The sequence below is a fragment of the Hyperoodon ampullatus genome (genome assembly GCF_949752795.1).
Source record: "Hyperoodon ampullatus genome assembly, chromosome: 1".
NCBI lineage: Eukaryota > Metazoa > Chordata > Mammalia > Artiodactyla > Ziphiidae > Hyperoodon > Hyperoodon ampullatus.
Window position 1 is genome coordinate 200,962,182 of NC_136914.1, and position 19,320 is coordinate 200,981,501.

Below are 19,320 nucleotides of genomic sequence, written 5' to 3' on the forward strand. Positions count from 1 at the left end.
ACAGTGGTTGAGAGTCCGCCTGCTGATGCAGGGGACACAGGTTCAGGCCCCGGTCCAGGAGGATCCCACTTGCCGCGGAGTGGCTGGGCCCGTGAGCCATGGCCACTGAGCCTGTGCGTCCGGAGCCTATGCTCTGCAACAGGAGAGGCCACAGCAGTGAGAGGCCCACGTACCACAAAAAAAAAAAAAAAAAAAACCTTCTTGACCGTATTTCTGCATGCGATTCTCTACTGAGACATAATGAAAACGTTCCGTTTTTAAAACAAATTGTGACAGGCAAAGAAAAGTGGATACTGTACAATAATGTGGAAAGGAAGATATCATGGGGCAAGCGAAATGAACCACCACCAACCACACAAAAGGCCAGTCTTCATCCAAAGAAGGTGATGTTGTGTATATGGTGGGATTGGAAGGGAGTCCTCTATTATGAGCTCCTTCCAGAAAACCGAATGATTAATTCCAACAAGTACTGCTCCCAATTAGACCAACTGAAAGTGGCCCTCGATGAAAAGCATCCAGAGTTAGTCAAGAGAAAACATATAATCTTCCATCAGGATAATGCAAGATCGCATGTTTCTTTGATGACCAGGCAAAAACTGTTACAGCTTGGCTGGGAAGTTCTGATTCATCTGCCGTATTCACCAGACATTGCACCTTTGGATTTCCATTTATTTCAGTCTTTACAAAATTCTCTTAATGGAAAAAATTTCACTTCCCTTCAAGACTGTAAAAGGCACCTGGAACAGTTCTTTGCTCAAAAAGACAAAAAGTTTTAGGAAGATGGAATTATGAAGTTGCCTGGAAAATGGCAGAAGGTAGGGGAACAAAATGGTGAATACGTTGTTCGATAAAGTTCCTGGTGAAAATGAAAAATGTGTCTTTTAGTTTTACTTAAAAGCCGCAGGAACTCTCTGGCCAACCCAATAGAAACTTTATGGTTGTGGGTTTTACTTTTAGCTCTATGACCCCTCTCAAATTAATTTTTGTGTGTGAAGTGAGCTAGAGGTTGAGGTTCGTTTATTTTATATGGATATCCAGCTGTCCCAGCAATACTTGTTAAAGAGACTTTCCCCTCCACACTGTATTGACCTGGGACCGTTGTAAAAAGTCAGTTAACCATATATGTGTTGGTGGATTTCAAAATTTCTAATTTATTTCATTGATCTATTTGTCTCTACTTTTTCTAACTCCACACTCCCTTGAATACTCTAGCCTTATAGTAAGTCCTAATTAAAATAGTTTAATTCTTCCAACTTAATTCCCCCAAGATTGTTTTTGGCTACTCTAGACCCTTTTTGCATTTCCACTTAAATTTTAGAATCAGCTTGTCTATTTCCTCAAAGAAATCTGTTGGATTTTTACAGGGATTAAATTAATCTATAGATCAACATTGAGTCTAACCATCTATGAACACAGTATGTCTCAATTTCTATTTTGTCTCCATTTCTTTAAGAATTTTTTTTTTTTTTTTTTTTTTTTGCGGTACGCGGGCCTCTCACTGTTGTGGCCTCTCCCGTTGCGGAGCACGGGCTCCGGACGCGCAGACTCATTGGCCATGGCTCACAGGCCTAGCCGCTCTGCGGCATGGGGAATCTTCCCGGACCGGGGCACGAACCTGTGTCCCCTGTATCGGCAGGCAGACTCTCAACCACTGCGCCACCAGGGAAGCCCTCTTTAAGAATTTTTACGTTTCTCTCAGCAACGTTTTGTCATTTTCAGTGTAGCTATCCCACAAATATTCAGTTAGATTTATCCTTTGTATGTGATATTTTTGATGCTATTGTGAACAGTATATTTCAATTTCCATTCTCCAATTGTTTTTAAATAGTATATAGGATGGAATAATTTTTTATATTGACTTTCTATCCTTGACCTTTCTAAAGTCACTTACCGATTTGGGCTTTTTGTGTGTGTGTATTCTGTACATTTTTCATACACAACTTATGTCTTCTGCAAATAATAACAGTTTTACTTTTTTTCCCCTATCTTTATGCCTTTTATTTCTTTTTCTTGCCCATTATGCTAGCTAGGATTTCTAGTACAATGTTGAATAGAAGTGGTAAGAGATTATATGCTTGCCTGTTCCCCTATTTTACGGGAATAATTTTTAAATATTTCACCATTAAGTATAATATTAGCTGCAGCCTTTTTGTAGATGTTCTTGGCTTATAAGACCAGATCCAGGAACACTTGAGAAGGGCTGAAGAAGAGAGAGACTGTTATCTGTGACTTCTTGCTAATGACATCTTATTTACCTAAGAGAGCTAAACAGGGTATGTTTCTTCTTCATCTCTTGAGTTGAAGAATCAAAACAAAGTTCAGAAACTGCCATGGTACCCTGTGCCCCTTTTCGTAGAGCAAGATTTATAGGTCCAGTTTCCATCTCCCAAGCATACTTTATACTTTCCTATTATATGCTAAAATATCTATCATCTTAATCAATGTATAAATGCAATTGGATACAGATATTAATCACATACTTATTTATAACTTCTAATTTGCCATTGACCTAATACTTCTTGATATCAAAGCGCATACTGGGACTTCCCTGGTGGTCCAGTGGTTAAGACTCTGAGTTTCCAGTGCAGGGGGTGCAGGTTAAATCCCTGGTCAGGGAACTAAGATCCCACATGCCATGCGGTGCGGCCAAAAAATGGAAAAAAAAAAAAAGTTAAACCTCATGCTTTTCCCCATAATATTACTCCTACCACACAGCCATGTTTCATGGGCTGCGGCAAGCTACTGAGGGTTTTAAAGTAATGGGTGACACACTCATAGCCATGTGATATGTCCCAGATGAACTTCAGGGAGGAAGCCCAAGCTAGGGAACCATTCACCTTTCTATCATAGTTATCAACAGTGAGATGGGCTCCCCCAAACTCTCTCCTTATCCAGACCTTCCCTAGACTCCCAAAGGTTCCCTCTTTGGGACAAGGGTAGCATCTTGTCTTCAGAGAGGAATAAAATATTCCTGTTCTCCATTTTTGTCTTGGCAGCCCTCCCCTTCCTTTCTCTGGCAGAAAAATGAATGACCTACCACCTGGCTTACATAATAATGCCAGCATTAAGTGATAACAGCAGTAATACCTACCTGAGTCTACGTGAGGAGGAGGGCAGTTTCCAGGGAACTCTGATTTTTCAGCTTGTTCTCTGCCGAAGTCCAGGGTCTGGAGGAAACAGGCAGTTAAAGAGAAAGAAAGCTGGTCTCAGTGGTAGAGCCACCTTTGGCCATAATCGAGGGTACACCCCCAAAGAAACCCTGAATCTTCTCCCTTGAAGAATAACCCTGTAGATGACAGAGGAATTAAGCAAACTAGACATTGCAGGGAGAGCCTGGAGAGGAGCAGCATGTGCATAGACTTCTCTCCCACACACCTGCTGAGGGCTTTTCTGAGCCGTGATGAGATAGCTGTCCATATCTGAAGACATCTAATCTCATTCAAAACTTTTGTACTAGACAGGGAGCCAGGACTGGAATAGAGGTGGATGGTGATGGGTCAGGGAGCTGGCCTGACCCCAAGACCAGTGGCCCACTAGGGAGCTCCTTAGTCCTCCTCCCAGGCACCCAGGTGCCTCTCTTCCTGAGAAGCTAGTGGTTGGCACAAAACTCCTCACTTTGTCCTCTTCCCAGAGGAAGGATCCTGGGATAGTATTTGGGGAGGCAGGGGTGTGGCAGAGGCTGGGAGAATGCACAGCCTGCCTGGTTCCCAGCTTACTCTCATGGTAAGGCTCCCACAGGCCCAGAAAAGACAGGGCCATGAGGGACAAATGAAGTCAGAACATCTCAGGGACCAAGGATTCTAAGCAGGGATTACGACCTTGGGCTCCATCATTACATTTCTGGGCTCAACTCCTAGCTCCATCACTTACTGGCTGCTGTGACCATAGACAAGTTATTTAATCTCTCCATAGCTCAGTTTTCTCATCTTTAAAAGGGAATAAAGGACTACCCGCCTCACAGGGTCACAAGTAAGAATTAAATGAAATGATTCTTGTGGATTGTCTTGCAGTAATAATTCACTACACGTTAGGTACTCTTGTTCCACTTACAAGTACTTTCTCTTGCTTCTGAGTGAAAGCACATATCTGGTGCTTCCTGCCTTTCCCCATGAAGGCAATTCCAAAACTACAACCCGACAATCTGAAGAATCTCCAAAACATCCCGCACACGTTCTGGAGGCGTGGGCACAGGGATGGGACAGCTCACTGGTGCCTGGCGGTGAACGTCCCCTGCTGGGCGTGCCCAGTGGCTGAACATCGTGCGCACGTGCAGGTTTACACATCAGTGCATCTATGCGTGCGCGAGGCTGGAGACCCGCGAGTTCAGCAGTCCGGGGTTAGCGCCGCGCCGCTGGTAGGAGGGGCAGAGCCATTGTTCCGCCGCGGACCGACCCCCCGCCCCCCACCCCCTGCGCGCTCGCCACGGAGAGAGGCGGGGCGTCGCTGGGCCCGCGGCCCGCGACCCCGGGCTTGAAAGCAAGAGAGTCTCCCCTCCTACACGTCTCGGTGAGCGGGAAGGCGGGGGTGCAGTTGTGTGTGGTGGTCACCCGTGTGGCTTCCCCACTCCTCCCCGGGAAACTTCCCCAGTGCCCATCCATTCGCGAAGTGCCCGGGGCCAGTCCTGGGCTGGCACCCACCCCCCGTTCCCCAGTTCCCCGATCGGGTCCTCTCCCTCTTCCAGAGAGGACCCTTCCGAGCGCCTCCTAGGCGGCGGGGTGCCGGGCAGAGGCCCAGCGGCCGGTGGAAGAGAAGCCTAGAAGGAGAAAGGGAGGGGAGGGGGAGTGAGGAGCTCGCGGCAGAGGAAACAGCAGATTGCGCCGAGCCAATGGCAACGGCAGGACGAGGTGGCACCAAATTCCCTTCGGCCAATGACGCGCCAGAGTCTACAGAAGCCCATTAGAATTTCCCCAGGGGCAGGGCCAGAGGCAGGGGCTGCGGCGGCCAAGCCGCGGTGTGTCTGCAGCATCCAATTTTTGCGTCTCCTCCCCTCTCCCGCCCATGCGGATCTCCCACGGTGAGCCAACTCTGCTTACTTTGCCCCTTGTTGGCAACGAATAAAAGGGTCTGAGGAAATACGGGACCCGGTTACCCACTGCCAGCTTTAGCCTTTAAATCACCAGCCTGGGGAGATCCACGCACAGCAGGTCGGGTCCGGACACCGATCCAGCGCGCACAGTGCAGCAGAGGGTTCCGAGCGCAGCGCCGCGGATCGCCGCGCAAAAGCGGCCTCGGGAACTAATCTACCCTCAGTTCGGGCTGCCCCGAACTCCGCTCCGCAGTCTCAGCCCTGGGAAAGTGATCCCAGCGTCCGAGAGCCCAGATGCCGGCCCACTTGCTGCAGGAGGAGGTGAGCTTCCAAGTAATGGCCCCCAGACCGCGGGTTCGCCGGCGCTGGTCGGGCTTCTAAGTGACTCGGTGGGGGAAGAGAGTTGAGATCTCTGCACACAGCCATCTTTTGCGAGTTGCACTGCCTTCAGTTTGTTGGGAATGGGGATTGTAATTTGGGAACTTAGGTCCCTAACTTTTGTTTCTTAAGCTTTAAAGAAAAATCCGGTCGTGCCGGTACTCTTACGTATGTAGGCGTGCGGGCTTGCCTTTGTGTGTTCGTTGGGGTGCGAGTGTTTTACTCCTCTTTCCTATTTCCCTTTCACCTTGAGGTTTCAGCCCCCCTCCCCAATCTCTCTGCACCGTTCCTAGGGACTTCCCTCTCTTCCATCTGGGATAGACCTTGCCCTCAGGTAACGTGGGTATTGGGGCCAGGTCTGTGCCTATACCCCACCCTTCTCCCAGCTTGATTAGCGAGTGAAGTGGCCCCTACTACGTCCACGTGTCCTCTCCTATCTCCTGACCCTCCACTTCCTCTCCCTTCCAGATCTCTAGCTCCTACACAACCACCACCACCATCACAGCGCCTCCCTCCAGGCTCCTGCAGAATGGAGGGGGCAAGCTGGAGAAGACTCCCCTATACTTGGAAGAAGACATCCGCCCTGAAATAAGAGATGACATCTATGACCCAAGCTACCAGGATAAGGAGGGCCCAAATCCCAAGCTTGAGTATGTTTGGAGAAACATCATCCTCATGTCTCTGCTACACTTGGGAGCCCTGTATGCGATCACATGGATCCCCACCTGCAAAATGTACACCTTGCTCTGGGGTAAGAGTTCCCCCTGTTCTCCTGACCCAGTACCCCAGGTTCTCTCCCCTCTTCATAAAGTAGAATCTTACATAGAGCAGAAACACCAGCCCTTCCAGGCCGAGGTTTTCCCAGCCATTTCTCTTTGGTGTCCTGAGAGGCTGGGTGGGCTGGGAACAGAGCCTAGGGGGTTTGGGATGCAGGAGTGTCAGTTCTGGAGGTCCTTTAATTTGGGTGTTGGGGAGGGACCCCTGAGACCATGGGCCGCAGGTTTTGAAGTAAGCAGAACTGTGCCAGAGAGTCAGCTTTCCCGGAAAGAGGTTTCCTGCTTCAAGTCTTTTGCTTGACTGCTTGTCCCAGCCCTGCCAGCCACGAAAGAATCAAGGTCCCTACCTGGGAGGCATGGGGACATGAGACTAGACAAGTGGCTTTAGAGGGCATATGCTGAGCACAGTCATGGGATAGCGAGAGAAGCTACTCAGGAAGAGTTAGTAGAAGAGGGAGGAACAGAGCGGTGGTCATCCACAAAATTATTTTGCCCTGACCCTTGGCCCTGTCAGGCTCCTTAGTCACAAGGACAGGTGAAGAAGTCTCCTGCGTAACCCAAGTTACACAGATTTGCTGCTCTGTGACTCCATTAGGTCTCCAGGGAACTGCACGTGCCACTCAACAAAATGTTCTTAGAATGAGATAAGGTTAAAGAAGTGTTTCATGTCCCATTCCCCACTCATCCTGCTCCAGCCCCCTGAGCCTGGGCAGCCCTGGCCTTCAGGCTGCTGCAGTGAGGGAGACAGTCCCCAGTGCATCCCTGCCCTGCCCTTAGCTCAGCTCTTTCAGGACTCCATGGGCTTGGGCGGACAGCAGGGCCCTGCCCCCTGCACACACACATGCGCTCTGAGGGCATTTCCACCTCTGCCACAGTAAGTCTGACTTCGGAAGGGGAGAGCAGGGAAGCCTAAAGACCCAGGGGACCCACATCGCCACTCTCTGAGGGGGGTGGGCCAGAACTCCCTCTCCAGGAAGCAACTGTAGGATTTCCAGAGCAGTCCGGGGTGTGGGGCGCTTGCAGACAGCTGCACTCTTGGAGGGGAGTTATGTAGGGCCAGTGGGCAGGTCTCAGCCGAGTCCTCCAGGACCTCTTTAGTCTAAAGGTGCTTTTAGACTAACGAGGTCCACGGAGCTTTGTCTTGGGGAATCCTCTTGGTGCCACAGACAGAGAAATGCAACTGGGTAGACCCCTCTCTCAATTTTTCCAGATACACACTGGGGACAACAGTACTTTTTTTGAGATTAGAAAGGTAGTGCTCCTTAAGTTACACGTGTGTCATTGCTGGGGCCGGCGACATGCAGATGAAATCTGTTCACCTGCAGACCAGGAAGGGCTCTTATATTTGGGAGGGGAGGGGGACATCTGTTCTCTAGCCCTTCTGAGAACCCAGCAGAACTTTAGTTCAGAGTGAGGAATCAAGAGCAGGGATAAGGATTCCCCAGGGAGACTGTGGACCCCTCTTTCTACCCCTTCTCCCCAATAGAGGAGTCTTCACCAGGTGTTTAGTCACCTGCAAGCCCCTTCCAGCCTCAGGTCTCCCTGTAAGCCTCTTGTAAAGTCCAGAGTTTGGCCAGACTGCTGCTGCTCACTCCTCTTCCTCGGTTGCTAGTGCAGGGGGCAGAATGCTGTCCCCAAACCAGGGCTGTGCCCGCTACATTTTTGGTGCCCTGCCCATGGGTGTGTGCTGTGCCTTTGGACAGAGAAATGTGTCACACGAAGACTGGATAAGTTGTGACTTTTTTACTCCTGTCCCTGGGCCCTGTGGTGGATGGCTTAGCTGACGGAATGACCGATTTGGTAGGGGGATATCAGAACTCCTAAGGAACAAAAGGGGGTTGGGGGGAGGGTCAGAGGGTCCTTCGGGGTTCAGGAGCTTGCCTTCACCTTTTCTTGTGTTATCCCTAAGGACAGTGCTAGATTAGCAGATGGTTGTGATTCCAGCATTTCTCATGACTGAGCAATTTTGAGCGTGTCTCAGAAGAGCCCTGAGGGAAGGGCTGAAGAGATATCTCTGGCTACACTGAGGGGCCATGGGGCAAAACTTCTCCAGTCTCTTTCTTAGCACTGAAGCTATGAGGTTTTGCTTGACCATCAATTTGGACTTTAATAGAGAATGAATTTCCAACTGACGCAAGGCCTTCTATTAGACAAGCCTTAGAGAAAAAGGCACCAGAGGGCTTGGGTGCTTTTCCCAATTCCTTTGTTAATGCAAGGATCTTATGTGCTTTCTGAGTCAACCTGCCAGGGTCTTCGGTGGCATGAAACAACCCCAGTAACTTCCTTGCTTCTGAGCTGAGTGCTTCTTTTGTGCCCAAAGACATTCTTCTTCACCCTTAGTGATTGGCGGGCTGTGGCTCAACTGTCATTTATCCAGGTGCAGGTGCAGGCAAGATACTGCATCTGGGAGGATATTACCACGTGGCCGGAGACCAGCAAATCATAGGGGGCCTTAATTCAGCCCAGAGGGACTGTGGGTAGAACTCTCACTGGGACAGACTCTAGCTCCATGGCTCTCCTCCCCGTCCTGTAGGAGGAATAGGATAGGGTAGAGGAAGATGGGTGGGGTGGGAGGAGCTTGTTTAGGAAACTGGTATCTATGGCTGAAGAAGAACACAGGACGATTTGTTACAATGTGTGGTGTCTCCAACTGCAACTAAGTTCAGTGGCCACTGAGGATCCATTGTTTCTAGCTGCTTCCCTAGGAATGAAACATTGTCAACAGCCACTGCTCTACCAAGGCCTCAGCCCCTGCCTCCTAGAGTTACTGAACAGAGGAAGGTAGGTATGCCAAGCAACCCGCCTCCCAGTTAGAGACTCTGTCTGGCGCCCCCGGAGCCTGCAGGCCTCCAGGAAGGTGAGGCAGGACAGCATTGGGGTGCTCCACCCACAGCTTTGAGTCCGTGCCGCTATTATCTAGAATTAGCCTTGCCAAAGGGAGTGTGGGCTGGCAGAGGGACATGGCAAAGGCGAGACACAGGAACCTTGTGCCTATCTTGGGGAGGTGGATGGTACACATCCTTGTGCCAGACTTCCGAACATAAACTGCTTATTGACAGAAAGTCTAGTTTCAAATCTTGGCTCCATTTCTTACTTGCCATGTGACGATAGATAAACACTTAACTTCTCTGAGCTTCTATTTCTTCAACTGCAAAGTGAGGATATTAAACCCCATTCAGGGTATCCAGTGAATCGGAGAATATAAAATCCTTGGCGAAGCTTAAGACGCTGTGCAGCTATGACTTACATGCAGGGCAAATTTTCCCCTCCTATGGCCACACCACCTGCAAAAAGATTGAAATGCTTTTGTACCAGCTGGTAAATAGCCCTAGTTCTGAGCCCCCTTAATGTCCCCTAGAACCCAGGGACCCTTGAATTGGTCAGTGCCCAGACCATACTGTCTGTTAAATATTTTAATACCATCCTTGCTTATGTGTCTTAAGCGCTGCAGGAGTAGTCTGCGGCCCTTCAAGCCTTGGAGAAGGTTAGCAGAGGGTCAGAGGAGATGCGATCTGGGAGAGTGTCCTTCACGAATGAGAATGCCAAGTGGCTGGAGGGTGAGAGCCCTCTTCTCTGTCCTGCCTTTCTGAAGTTCCCGGGACTCCTAAGCTTATTCCTGCTCCTAGGTTGAGAGGATGAGAGGTGATGGTATTTTTCAAGTGATAAAATCAAAGGAGCCTAAGAGATCAAGGTATCCCTGGAGTTCAGGAAAAAGCAGAACCTCACTGGGAGGCTAAAGAACACACAGACTCTGACCTGAGGAGAACATCATGTGAATGCTTTCCCAGATTAATGACTCCCTGCCCTGTCTTCTCCGGGCAGCGTTTTTCTACTATCTGATTAGTGCCCTGGGCGTCACAGCAGGAGCCCATCGCCTGTGGAGTCACCGAAGTTACAAAGCTCGGCTGCCCCTACGCCTCTTCCTGATCATTGCCAACACGATGGCATTCCAGGTGAGAAGCCAACTGTGCTCAGCTCTTTTTTCCTCACTCTTTCTTGACGATCTGGGGGTAGAATGGAGGCGATCAGTGCCTGGAGAGGAGCAGCACCTGGACAGCCACTTCACTTTCTCCTTATAGTCAAGTTCAAGTTCAGTCCTGAAGTCCATAAAACATAAGTTTACTTCTGAGTGACTGGAAAAGGGAAGTAGGAGATAAAGAGGAAATATTCTCAGTGTATAGGGTCATTTTTGATCCTCTGCTATCACAAAGTCTGGCCATTGTGGTCCTTCATAAGTGCATAAGGCAGGAACTGACCCTGGTTTCCCTGGCAGACATTGAACAAGACATTCACTACTTTAATGTCTTAGGATTCCACCACAATGGGGCTGAAGTTAATGTTTCACAGATTCATGAACTCTGTTGTTTTCAGGTAAGAAGATCATAGACTTTTATAGTGCTAACGATATGCCTGGCACTATTCTAAGCACTTGTCATAGATTACCTCATTAAACCCTCACAACGATCTTAGGAGGTAGCTGCTATTGTTATCCCCATTTCACAGATGGGGAAATTGTGTCACTGAAGGTTTAGGTAGACCAACGCTATGGTCCTATGTTGGGCTACCAGGCTGCCTAAGTCAAGTGTTGAGGTTTGTTGAAGCAGGAAGTTTATAGCAGAGATAGAATGAAGGGAATTGGAGAACGGGAACTCATAGTTATTAAGCAGTAGCAGTGGGTAAAGGATAGCATGTAGTGCAAGGCTTAGCTTGGAGTAAGAGGAAACCAAATTAATCCCCTTCTCCATGGCAATATCCCACGGTTACATAATCATCTCTGCCATAGCACTTAATGCCTTGAAGGCTCCCCACGTTGTCCCTGTGGGGCAAGAGAAGGAAGAGATTGTGCAGACTCCCCAGCCATTGGAACTCCCCTGAGAGGGTGTCTCTCCTCAGGCCTTCATTCCTCTTCTCTGTTCCTCCAGAATGACGTTTACGAATGGGCCCGAGATCACCGTGCCCACCACAAGTTTTCGGAAACACATGCTGATCCCCACAATTCCCGACGTGGCTTCTTCTTCTCTCATGTGGGTTGGCTGCTTGTGCGCAAACACCCAGAAGTCAAAGAGAAGGGTGGTTTGCTAAACTTATCTGACTTAAAAGCTGAGAAGCTGTTGGTGTACCAGAGGAGGTGAGTGACATGATGATGGAGCTGGGGACCTGGCATTTGGTGACCCACTTTTTTCTCCTAGGACTTGTCAACATGAGCTGAGAAATTTACTGGGTTTCCATATCCCAAATTATAATTTAAAACCCTAATTTTTAATAGCCCACAGGCCCATAGCCATAGACTGTTGTTGTTTCTTTCTCTCTGAGCTACCCAAACCAATTAAATTCAACAAATGTTTGTTGACCTAGGATGGTCATGGATACAAAGCTGAATGTGTCATGGTCCTTACCTTCAAGGAGTTCATAGCTTATTGGGGAGTGGAGGGATAAGCCAAGTGTCCAAATACCTATGATACGTGGCAAAATATTTTCCATACCCAGGAGAGGCACAAAGGGGAGGGAGGTTGCAGAGTGGGGAACATCAGGGGAACATTCCTACTTATGAAGAAAGTAGCTTTGGAATCCACTGATGGATAGAGATTTTCACAGGTGGGGAGGGGGGGACAGTGCAAACAGAAAGAATGAGCTGAAGTTTGTTCCAGCAACAGAGTCCTTTGAAGTACAGGGTGTGGTAGGAAATAAGGCTAGAAAGGGAAACCGATGCCATTCTTGTGGAGTATTAAAAGCAGATGAGGTTTACTTTAACCCAGGCAATAGGAAACCATGAAAAGGCTTTTGAGCCGGAATGTGGCATGGTTGGAGGTGTGCTTTAGAAAGGTCACTCTGGGGATAGGTGAGAGAAGGCCTTGAGCTAAAGAGGTGGGAAGCAGGGCCACAGGTGGGGAGGTAGTGGGGATCCGTGCAGGGAAGTGGTGGTAGGAGTGGAGAGGAGTTGGAAGCAGGGGTTATTAATGATACAAGAGGATCAGACTTGACTGCTGGAGGGGTGTAGGAAATCAGCTCCCTTGGGATGTCAATGGCCTGCTGTACATTTGGGAGAATGAAGAATGGGACAGGGCCTCCAGAGGGACAGACCTGCAGGCATCTAGGACATTCGGAGTGCCTCTCTGAGGGAAAAGAAGAGGAAGGATGAGAAGGATTCCTGGCTAGCAGGAGATGGAGGCAAGATACTAAACATAGATTCTGCCAAGAGCACTGATAAAGAGAAAGTAAGCCCAAAGGCAGAATGGAAAAACCCGGGAAGGAGAACTCAGTCTGTAATTTGGACCCCACCTGTTTTACCAAAGTGGTATTATGCTGTAGCAAGAGAGCAATGGATTTAGAGTCAGGAGACAAAGGATTCCAATCTTTGCTCCACCTGGTTCCTGGTGGTGTGACCCTAGAAAAGTCATTTAACCCCTCATTACTTCATCTAAGAAGTATGATAATAACACTACATTCTCAGAAGATTTCCCACCCCACTCCCTCTTGCTCTGTTTCCTGCCACACTGTGCTCACAATGTAGAAAGAAAGAGACAGCCCAACCGTGTGAGAATAGAAAATCAGGTAGGTCTCAGAGTCCTCTCTCCACTGACCGGGCATGTGATTTTTCAATGTAGGTACTACAAACCCGCTGTCCTGGTGATGTGCTTCATCCTGCCCACACTCGTGCCCTGGTACTGCTGGGGTGAAACTTTTCCACACAGCCTGTTAGTCGCCACCTTCCTGCGTTATGCCGTTGTGCTCAATGCCACCTGGCTGGTGAACAGTGCTGCCCACCTGTACGGATATCGCCCTTATGACAAGACCATTAACCCCCGAGAGAATCTCCTGGTTTCACTGGGAGCTGTAGGTAAGTCACATCTAGTGGTCTGCAGCTTAGGGTATTAGGCTAGGAGCCAGAAAAACCAGATTCACCTGTTTTATGACCCCTCTCTGTCTTTACACTATAAAACTAAGGGGCAATATTAAAAATCCTTGAGAATTAAGCAGCAAGTCCTATGTAAAGAGAACAGGGTGAGGGACTTCCCTGGTGGCGCGGTGGTTAAGAACCCGCCTGCCAATGCAGAGGACATGGGTTAGAGCCCTGGTCTGGGAAGATCCCACATGCCACGGAGCAACTAAGCCCGTGCGCCACAACTACTGAGCCCGCGCACCTAGAGGCCATGCTCCGCAACAAGAGAAGCCACTGCAATGAGAAGCCTGTGCACTGCAACAAAGAGTAGCCCCCGCTCGCCGCAACTAGAGAAAGCCTGCACAAAGCAACGAAGACCCAACACAGCCAAAACTAAATAAATAAATGAGAAAAGCGTGAAAAATAACAATGCCTTTGATTCCAGGTTCCAGCACGATCCCCAAATGCTATGTATGATGATCCCCTTTGGGGATCATCTCTGATCTGGGTGGCTGGTAAGCCTAGTGTTTTATATTTAGACATGCTATACAACATGTAGAACAAATAGTTGTCATTTAATTCAATAAGCTTCTCTTTTGTCACCTTGCTATTTTCAGAGAGGCCATACTTGAAGTGTATTTCATGCCTTATTGCTTGGTGATGCCAGTATGAAGGACATCAAAGCAACTGTTGGTGGCCCTTTATCACCACCTACCATTCTCATCTCTTGTCCTTTATTTTTCTCTCTTCTGCTCCTCTTCTGCGCTGGGAGCACTCCCTCCCCTCAACGTGGCTTAGGGAACTCCCAGTAAAGCAGTTAGTTTGATCACAAGTATCTGCTCACTGATCTAATGCTGACTATTCAAGAATTTATTTATACCATTCCAGTTCCAATAGCCAGAGTCTAAGACAACAGGGTTCTACAATCTGTCTCCATTTTTTTTTTTTTTTTTTTTTTTTTTGTCCATCACTCTTTTCAACTAAATATAGACCTTGACTAAGGCCTGGAATTAGATTTCCTTAAGCAGACCCCATGGCCTCTTGCACACTGGTCATCAGTGCTGTTGGTCATTCAGCATCTCAAGGCAGCCTCCCTGCTCCACACATTTACCTACACCATGGCCTAGCCTTTGCTTTGTTCTCTTTAAAACCTACCTTTATATTCTCAACCCTGACCATCTTTTTTTACTATCTGCACTAAAGACATTTTTTCATCTCTTTTTAACTTTCATGCACCTTCCCCCTCCTTTCAGACACCTTGTACTCTTGTCCATGTTCTTACTCTGAACCATGTTTGAAATCAATCATACAGGCTATTTTCATAGAAAATTAATGAACGTTATGGAAGTTTCTGGAATGAGATCGGTCTTGTCCTGCAAACAGATCTGTCTTCCCCAGCCCCAGCCTCTTTATGACCACCCATTCAAAGTGGCTGCCAGTAGCTTACTTTGTCTCTGTTATCATTCCTCCATACCTGCTCTCCCCGCTTATCACCTCACCCTTTGTTCTCCAGTAGCCTGCTGCCCTGCCTTTCTAATCTTTTTCTTCTTGAATTACCTCCCCCGCAGTCACATGCTCATCTTCTCTCTGCTAAAGCTGGCCTCACCCCTTGAGCCTCTCTTGGGCTGTATCTTGCTGCCCCAGTTGCAAAGTCTCGTCCTTCTTTCTCCCACTGACCTTCCTCCTCTTTTTTCCTCCCTTGGCAACTGTGCGTGTGTCTGATTCAGTTTAAATCTGATAAGTGTGGGCCTGGCTAGTGCTTATACAGAGCCTAGCTGCAAAGTCGCTTACGGAAATTAGTAATCCTCCATCAGTACCTTTAGCCTTGGGGCTTTCCTACCCTCCTACTCACTTCACACTGGATAAACTGATGATCCGCACTGTGGATAGTCAGAGAAAGGATGTACCTTGAGATGATGCCCTGGATGGTGTCTTTCCCATCACAGGACTTCCTTCCTTTTTGGTTACTAATGCCATTATTACTCTACTGGGGCTCTTTCATCTTCAAAGGGCTCAGCACACTATTTTACTAGCTAATTTTTTTTTTTTTTTGGCTGTGTTGGGTCTTCGTCGCTGCACGCAGGCTTTCTCTAGTTGCAGTGAGCGGGGACTACACTTCGTTGCAGTGCGCGGGCTTCTCATTGTGGTGGCTTCTCTTGTTGCAGAGGAGCGTGGGCTCTAGGCGCCTGGGCTTCAGTAATTGTGGCTCGCGGGCTTCAGTAGTTGCGGCACATGGGCTTCAGTAGCTGTGGCACGTGGGCTTCAGTGGTTGTGGCTCAGGGGCTCTAGAGCGCAGGCTCAGTAGTTGTGGCACATGGGCTTAGTTGCTCTGTGGCATGTGGGATCTTCCCGGACCAGGGCTCAAACCCATGTCCCCTGCATTGGCAGGCGGATTCTTAACCACTGCGCCACCAGGGAAGTCCCTATTAGCTCTTCTTTACCTAGCTTTACCCCAGCCTCATAAGGGTTGGTATTGTTATTGTTGAATGGGGTTCAGAAAGAAGATCCTGCCGCGGATTAGAGAACTCTCTGTCTGTGGAGTTTCCACAGCTTGATGCATTACAGAAATTATCCTGAATCCAGAATCTCTTTGATTTTCCTCTATCCAGCAAAGTGAACTGCTCATCTCAGAATCTTAGAGGGACTACCTAAGCCTTTTGATTCTTATTCCCTCAGAGAGCTTCTGTTTTATCAGCTTCACCCCCCACACCAGGGTCAAAGCTCAAAGAATTAGAAGCCAGAGCAGTCTACTCTGAACCAGTGGAGGCTGAGGAACTTGGGCCCATGGGCTGGGCCTTCTTTCTTCTGACTTGACTGTTGCTGCCCAATTCTGTTGGTACCTTCCACCCTTGGAGAGAGTACCCATGCAGTGGGGAAAGGTGTACTCCTTTGCTCACCTTTGTAAGAAACACAGCAAAGGTTCTTCATTCTGGACTCTCTCCTCTCCCCACCCTAACACATGCACATACACACAGAGCCTTTAGGGTCTCATACCAATATTTTGTGAAGCTCTGGAATTTTCCAGTCTAAAATCCACTCCCAGTGATAGAAGTTTCTCTCAAATCATCTTATCCTCTCAGAAACTTCCCGTCCTCCTCCCACAAAGGCTCCCAGAGAGCCATGGTGACCTGGGTCTCCCCAGTCATTTCTTAAGATGCCTCTGAGGGAATCTGTTTGGTTCAGAGTTTAAAAGACTGGATTCATCCATTCATTCATTCAACAGCAGCAGGTTTCTACTATGTTTGAGGTACTCCGCTAGGTAACCAGAGTGCCAAGATCAAGAAGCCAGCAATCCAGTGTAGCTCCATAACTTTTCTCTGCTTTGTTCCAGGTGAGGGCTTCCACAACTACCACCACTCCTTTCCCTATGACTACTCTGCCAGTGAATACCGCTGGCACATCAACTTTACCACATTCTTCATCGATTGCATGGCTGCCATCGGTCTGGCTTATGACCGAAAGAAAGTATCCAAGGCTGCCGTCTTGGCCAGGATTAAAAGAACTGGAGATGAAAGCTACAAGAGTGGCTGAATTTGGGGTCCCTCGGTTTCCTTTTCCAAAAGCCAGCTGGGCAGAGGTTTAATGTTCTGTTTATTAACTACTGAATAATGCTACCAGGATGCTAAAGATGATGACGTTAACCCACTCCAGTACAGTATTCTTTTAAATTTTCTTTTAAAATTGAAAGCCAACAACTCTGCCTTTATGATGCTAAGCTCACGTTCTTATTTCTTTTCTTTTCTTCTTTCTCTTCTAGTCCCATTATCCTCCCCTTTGTTTTGTTCCTATCACCTTCCTTTCTCTTCCCCCTCAATGCCCCCCAGGCAAGCAGCTGGTCAGTCATTGGTGGGTTTCCAGCTTCCAAAGCCTAGACAACCTTTCTAGAGTCCAAAACTAGTGGTCTTTGCCCCAGATAACCCTTTCCTTGAGCTGCCCTGAGCTTTAAGGTGGGTGGCTCAAGCTAGAGATATGACAAAATCTTCTGGGAAGGCCCCCAGTTAGCTTCAGCTTAGGCTTTTGCTATATGAAATGGAAAAATAACTTTATTGGCACAAAGCTTTGAAAGCAGGTAAATTGTCAGGGGAGAGAGTTAGCATGCATGATATGATTGATAAATAAGGATGAGTTGAAGTGGGAAACAAGGCAGGAAGCTCCTGCTGTGATCAGACACCCAGCTGCCTGCCCACCACCCAGCATGCTTCCTTTCTCTCCTGACTCTGACTGGGGAATGGCCGTGGAGCTTGGCAATGCTAGAACTCAAAAGCAAATCTCAATGTCCCAATATACTTTAGGCTGAGGATAAAGAAGAAGCATTTAGTTTATGGTAAAAGTGGTCTCTGCTGGGGAAGGATTTTTTTTTCTTTCTTTCATAACAGGAAGATTTCTTATTCCAGATAACAAGAAATCTTGAGGGTTGGTTGTTTCCAGAATTGGTGATTCCAGCAGCTCATGGAATCATCAAAATTCTTTCATCTTTCTGCTTTGCCATCTTTGGTATATTGATCAGCTCCCCTCATAGAAATAAGGTGGCTTCAGCATTTTGAGACATCCAAAAAAGATGTGTTGGTGGTACAGTGGTGAGCATAGCTGCCTCCCAAAAAAGAAAGGATTTTCGGAGGTGGAGTTGGGTCAAACATAGAGCTATATGTCCATGGGTACTTTGCTTGGAATATTAAAATAATCCTTTTAGAGTATTTCCCTCTGAAGGAGAGTGGGGCTTGAAGAAGAGGAAGAATTAGGCAGGTTGTCTCCTTTCCTCTCGCTGCTGGACAGGAGATGGAGAGGTTGAGGGGCAGGGTCTGTAGGCAGTTCCTAAGAGGGAACATTACAAAAGAAGGGCTCTGAGAACACACTGCTGGGGGATTTGGAAGGTTACTGAGTAAGTTATTGGGTGTCCTAATATGGAAGCTTGTTATACAAACAAGTTAGATGTTGGGTTCATTTCATTAATTTCGATTTCTCCTCGGACTGAGAAAGAACTAGAAGGCTTCTCCCCACAGTGTTGAACCCTTTCACTCTTCCTTCTCTGTTAACTTCTAGCCTAAAGTATAGGACTGCCTGGGGGGTGGGGTAGGAATCTCTTAACTACCCTAACTATGGATTCCTGGCTCCTCCCTCTCTGTCCATTTTCTCCTGCCAGTTCTATCTCCTCCCCAGTGTTTTCTTCTTTCTCTGGATAGGCAAGCCTCCTTCGTGTGTATTCAGAGGCAGTGATGGCTACTGTGGTCCAGGCAGCTCCCTCTCCTACAGACAGTATGCTCAGGGTAGCTGAACCTCTGTTTCTCTTTATAAAGTTGAGCGAGCTGCCACTTTCACTTGGCCTCCAGAGTCTCCACCTACACCCTTGTGCTTCCCCACCACACTGATGACTCAAGACAAGGCTAGCAAACCCTGCTGGAGACATCCTGGGCACAGGCATTCTCCCGCATGAGGCATAGCCAAGCCAAATGCTCATGTTGTGCCAGTGAGCCAGCCATGGAGCAAAAGAGGGTTTGTTTTTAGTCTCCAGTGTCTGGTCAGAACCAGAGAGGATGCTGGATGCCTCCTGCTTACTCAGTAAGCCTGCCCAGCCTGAGTCAGTGCTCCCAGCTGACAGTGCAAGGCTTGCAGAAGTAGGAGGAGCCAAGTCTTCACTGGGAAGCACAAGAAGCAAAGGCAAGTTCCAAAGTGCCTCACTCCAAAGGAGGTCCCGGCCCCTGGAGCCAGGGTATACAGCAAAGCTTTGGCTGAGACTTGGGATGTGAGATGCCATGAACTTTGTTGAACAGCGTCTCTGTTCAGCAAACTAACCAGCATTCCCCACAACACAGCCTAGGGCAGACAATAGTATAGAGGAGTTCTGAAGAAACATCGGTGTCTGAGAACCTTGGGCCACTCCTGTCCCTGTAACCTCAGTCGTCAATGCAGAAGCCTGGCTTTACTCTATTAAGATTGGAAATGTACAGTACCAAATGCTCTGTCCACTGTTGAGCCCCAAGGATGGAAGGGAGGAGAGCATTTCTTTCTGTATTAATTGAATAGATGGAGGCCACAGGGGTTGGGCTGGACTAAAGGCATCCTTGTCTTTTGAGCTGTTCCTTTCAGTAGAAAAAAATCGAATGGAAGATCACTGTAGTTTAGATCCACTGACCCAAGTACCTACCCCTTGGAAATGCCTGTGGGGTAGTTTTAATTCCACAGGTCATCAGAGGCCTGCTTTACACCTGATGATCAAAACCAACTTTTATCTTTCTATTCTAATTGTGTTCGATGGATCTGAT

General features: G+C 48.1%; 1 protein-coding gene across 1 annotated transcript; it reads left to right on the forward strand.

The window, feature by feature from the left end:
- Positions 1-5,320: 5,320 nt before the first annotated feature.
- On the forward strand, positions 5,321-16,591 carry SCD (stearoyl-CoA desaturase; the record flags this gene model as incomplete). The annotated part of the gene is made up of 6 exons (XM_079718052.1): positions 5,321-5,347; positions 5,873-6,155; positions 10,003-10,133; positions 11,103-11,308; positions 12,786-13,018; positions 16,392-16,591. 6 exons carry the CDS (start codon positions 5,321-5,323, stop codon positions 16,589-16,591), a joined length of 1,080 nt encoding a protein of 359 aa, XP_079574178.1.
- Between the last annotated feature and the right edge of the window lie 2,729 nt (positions 16,592-19,320).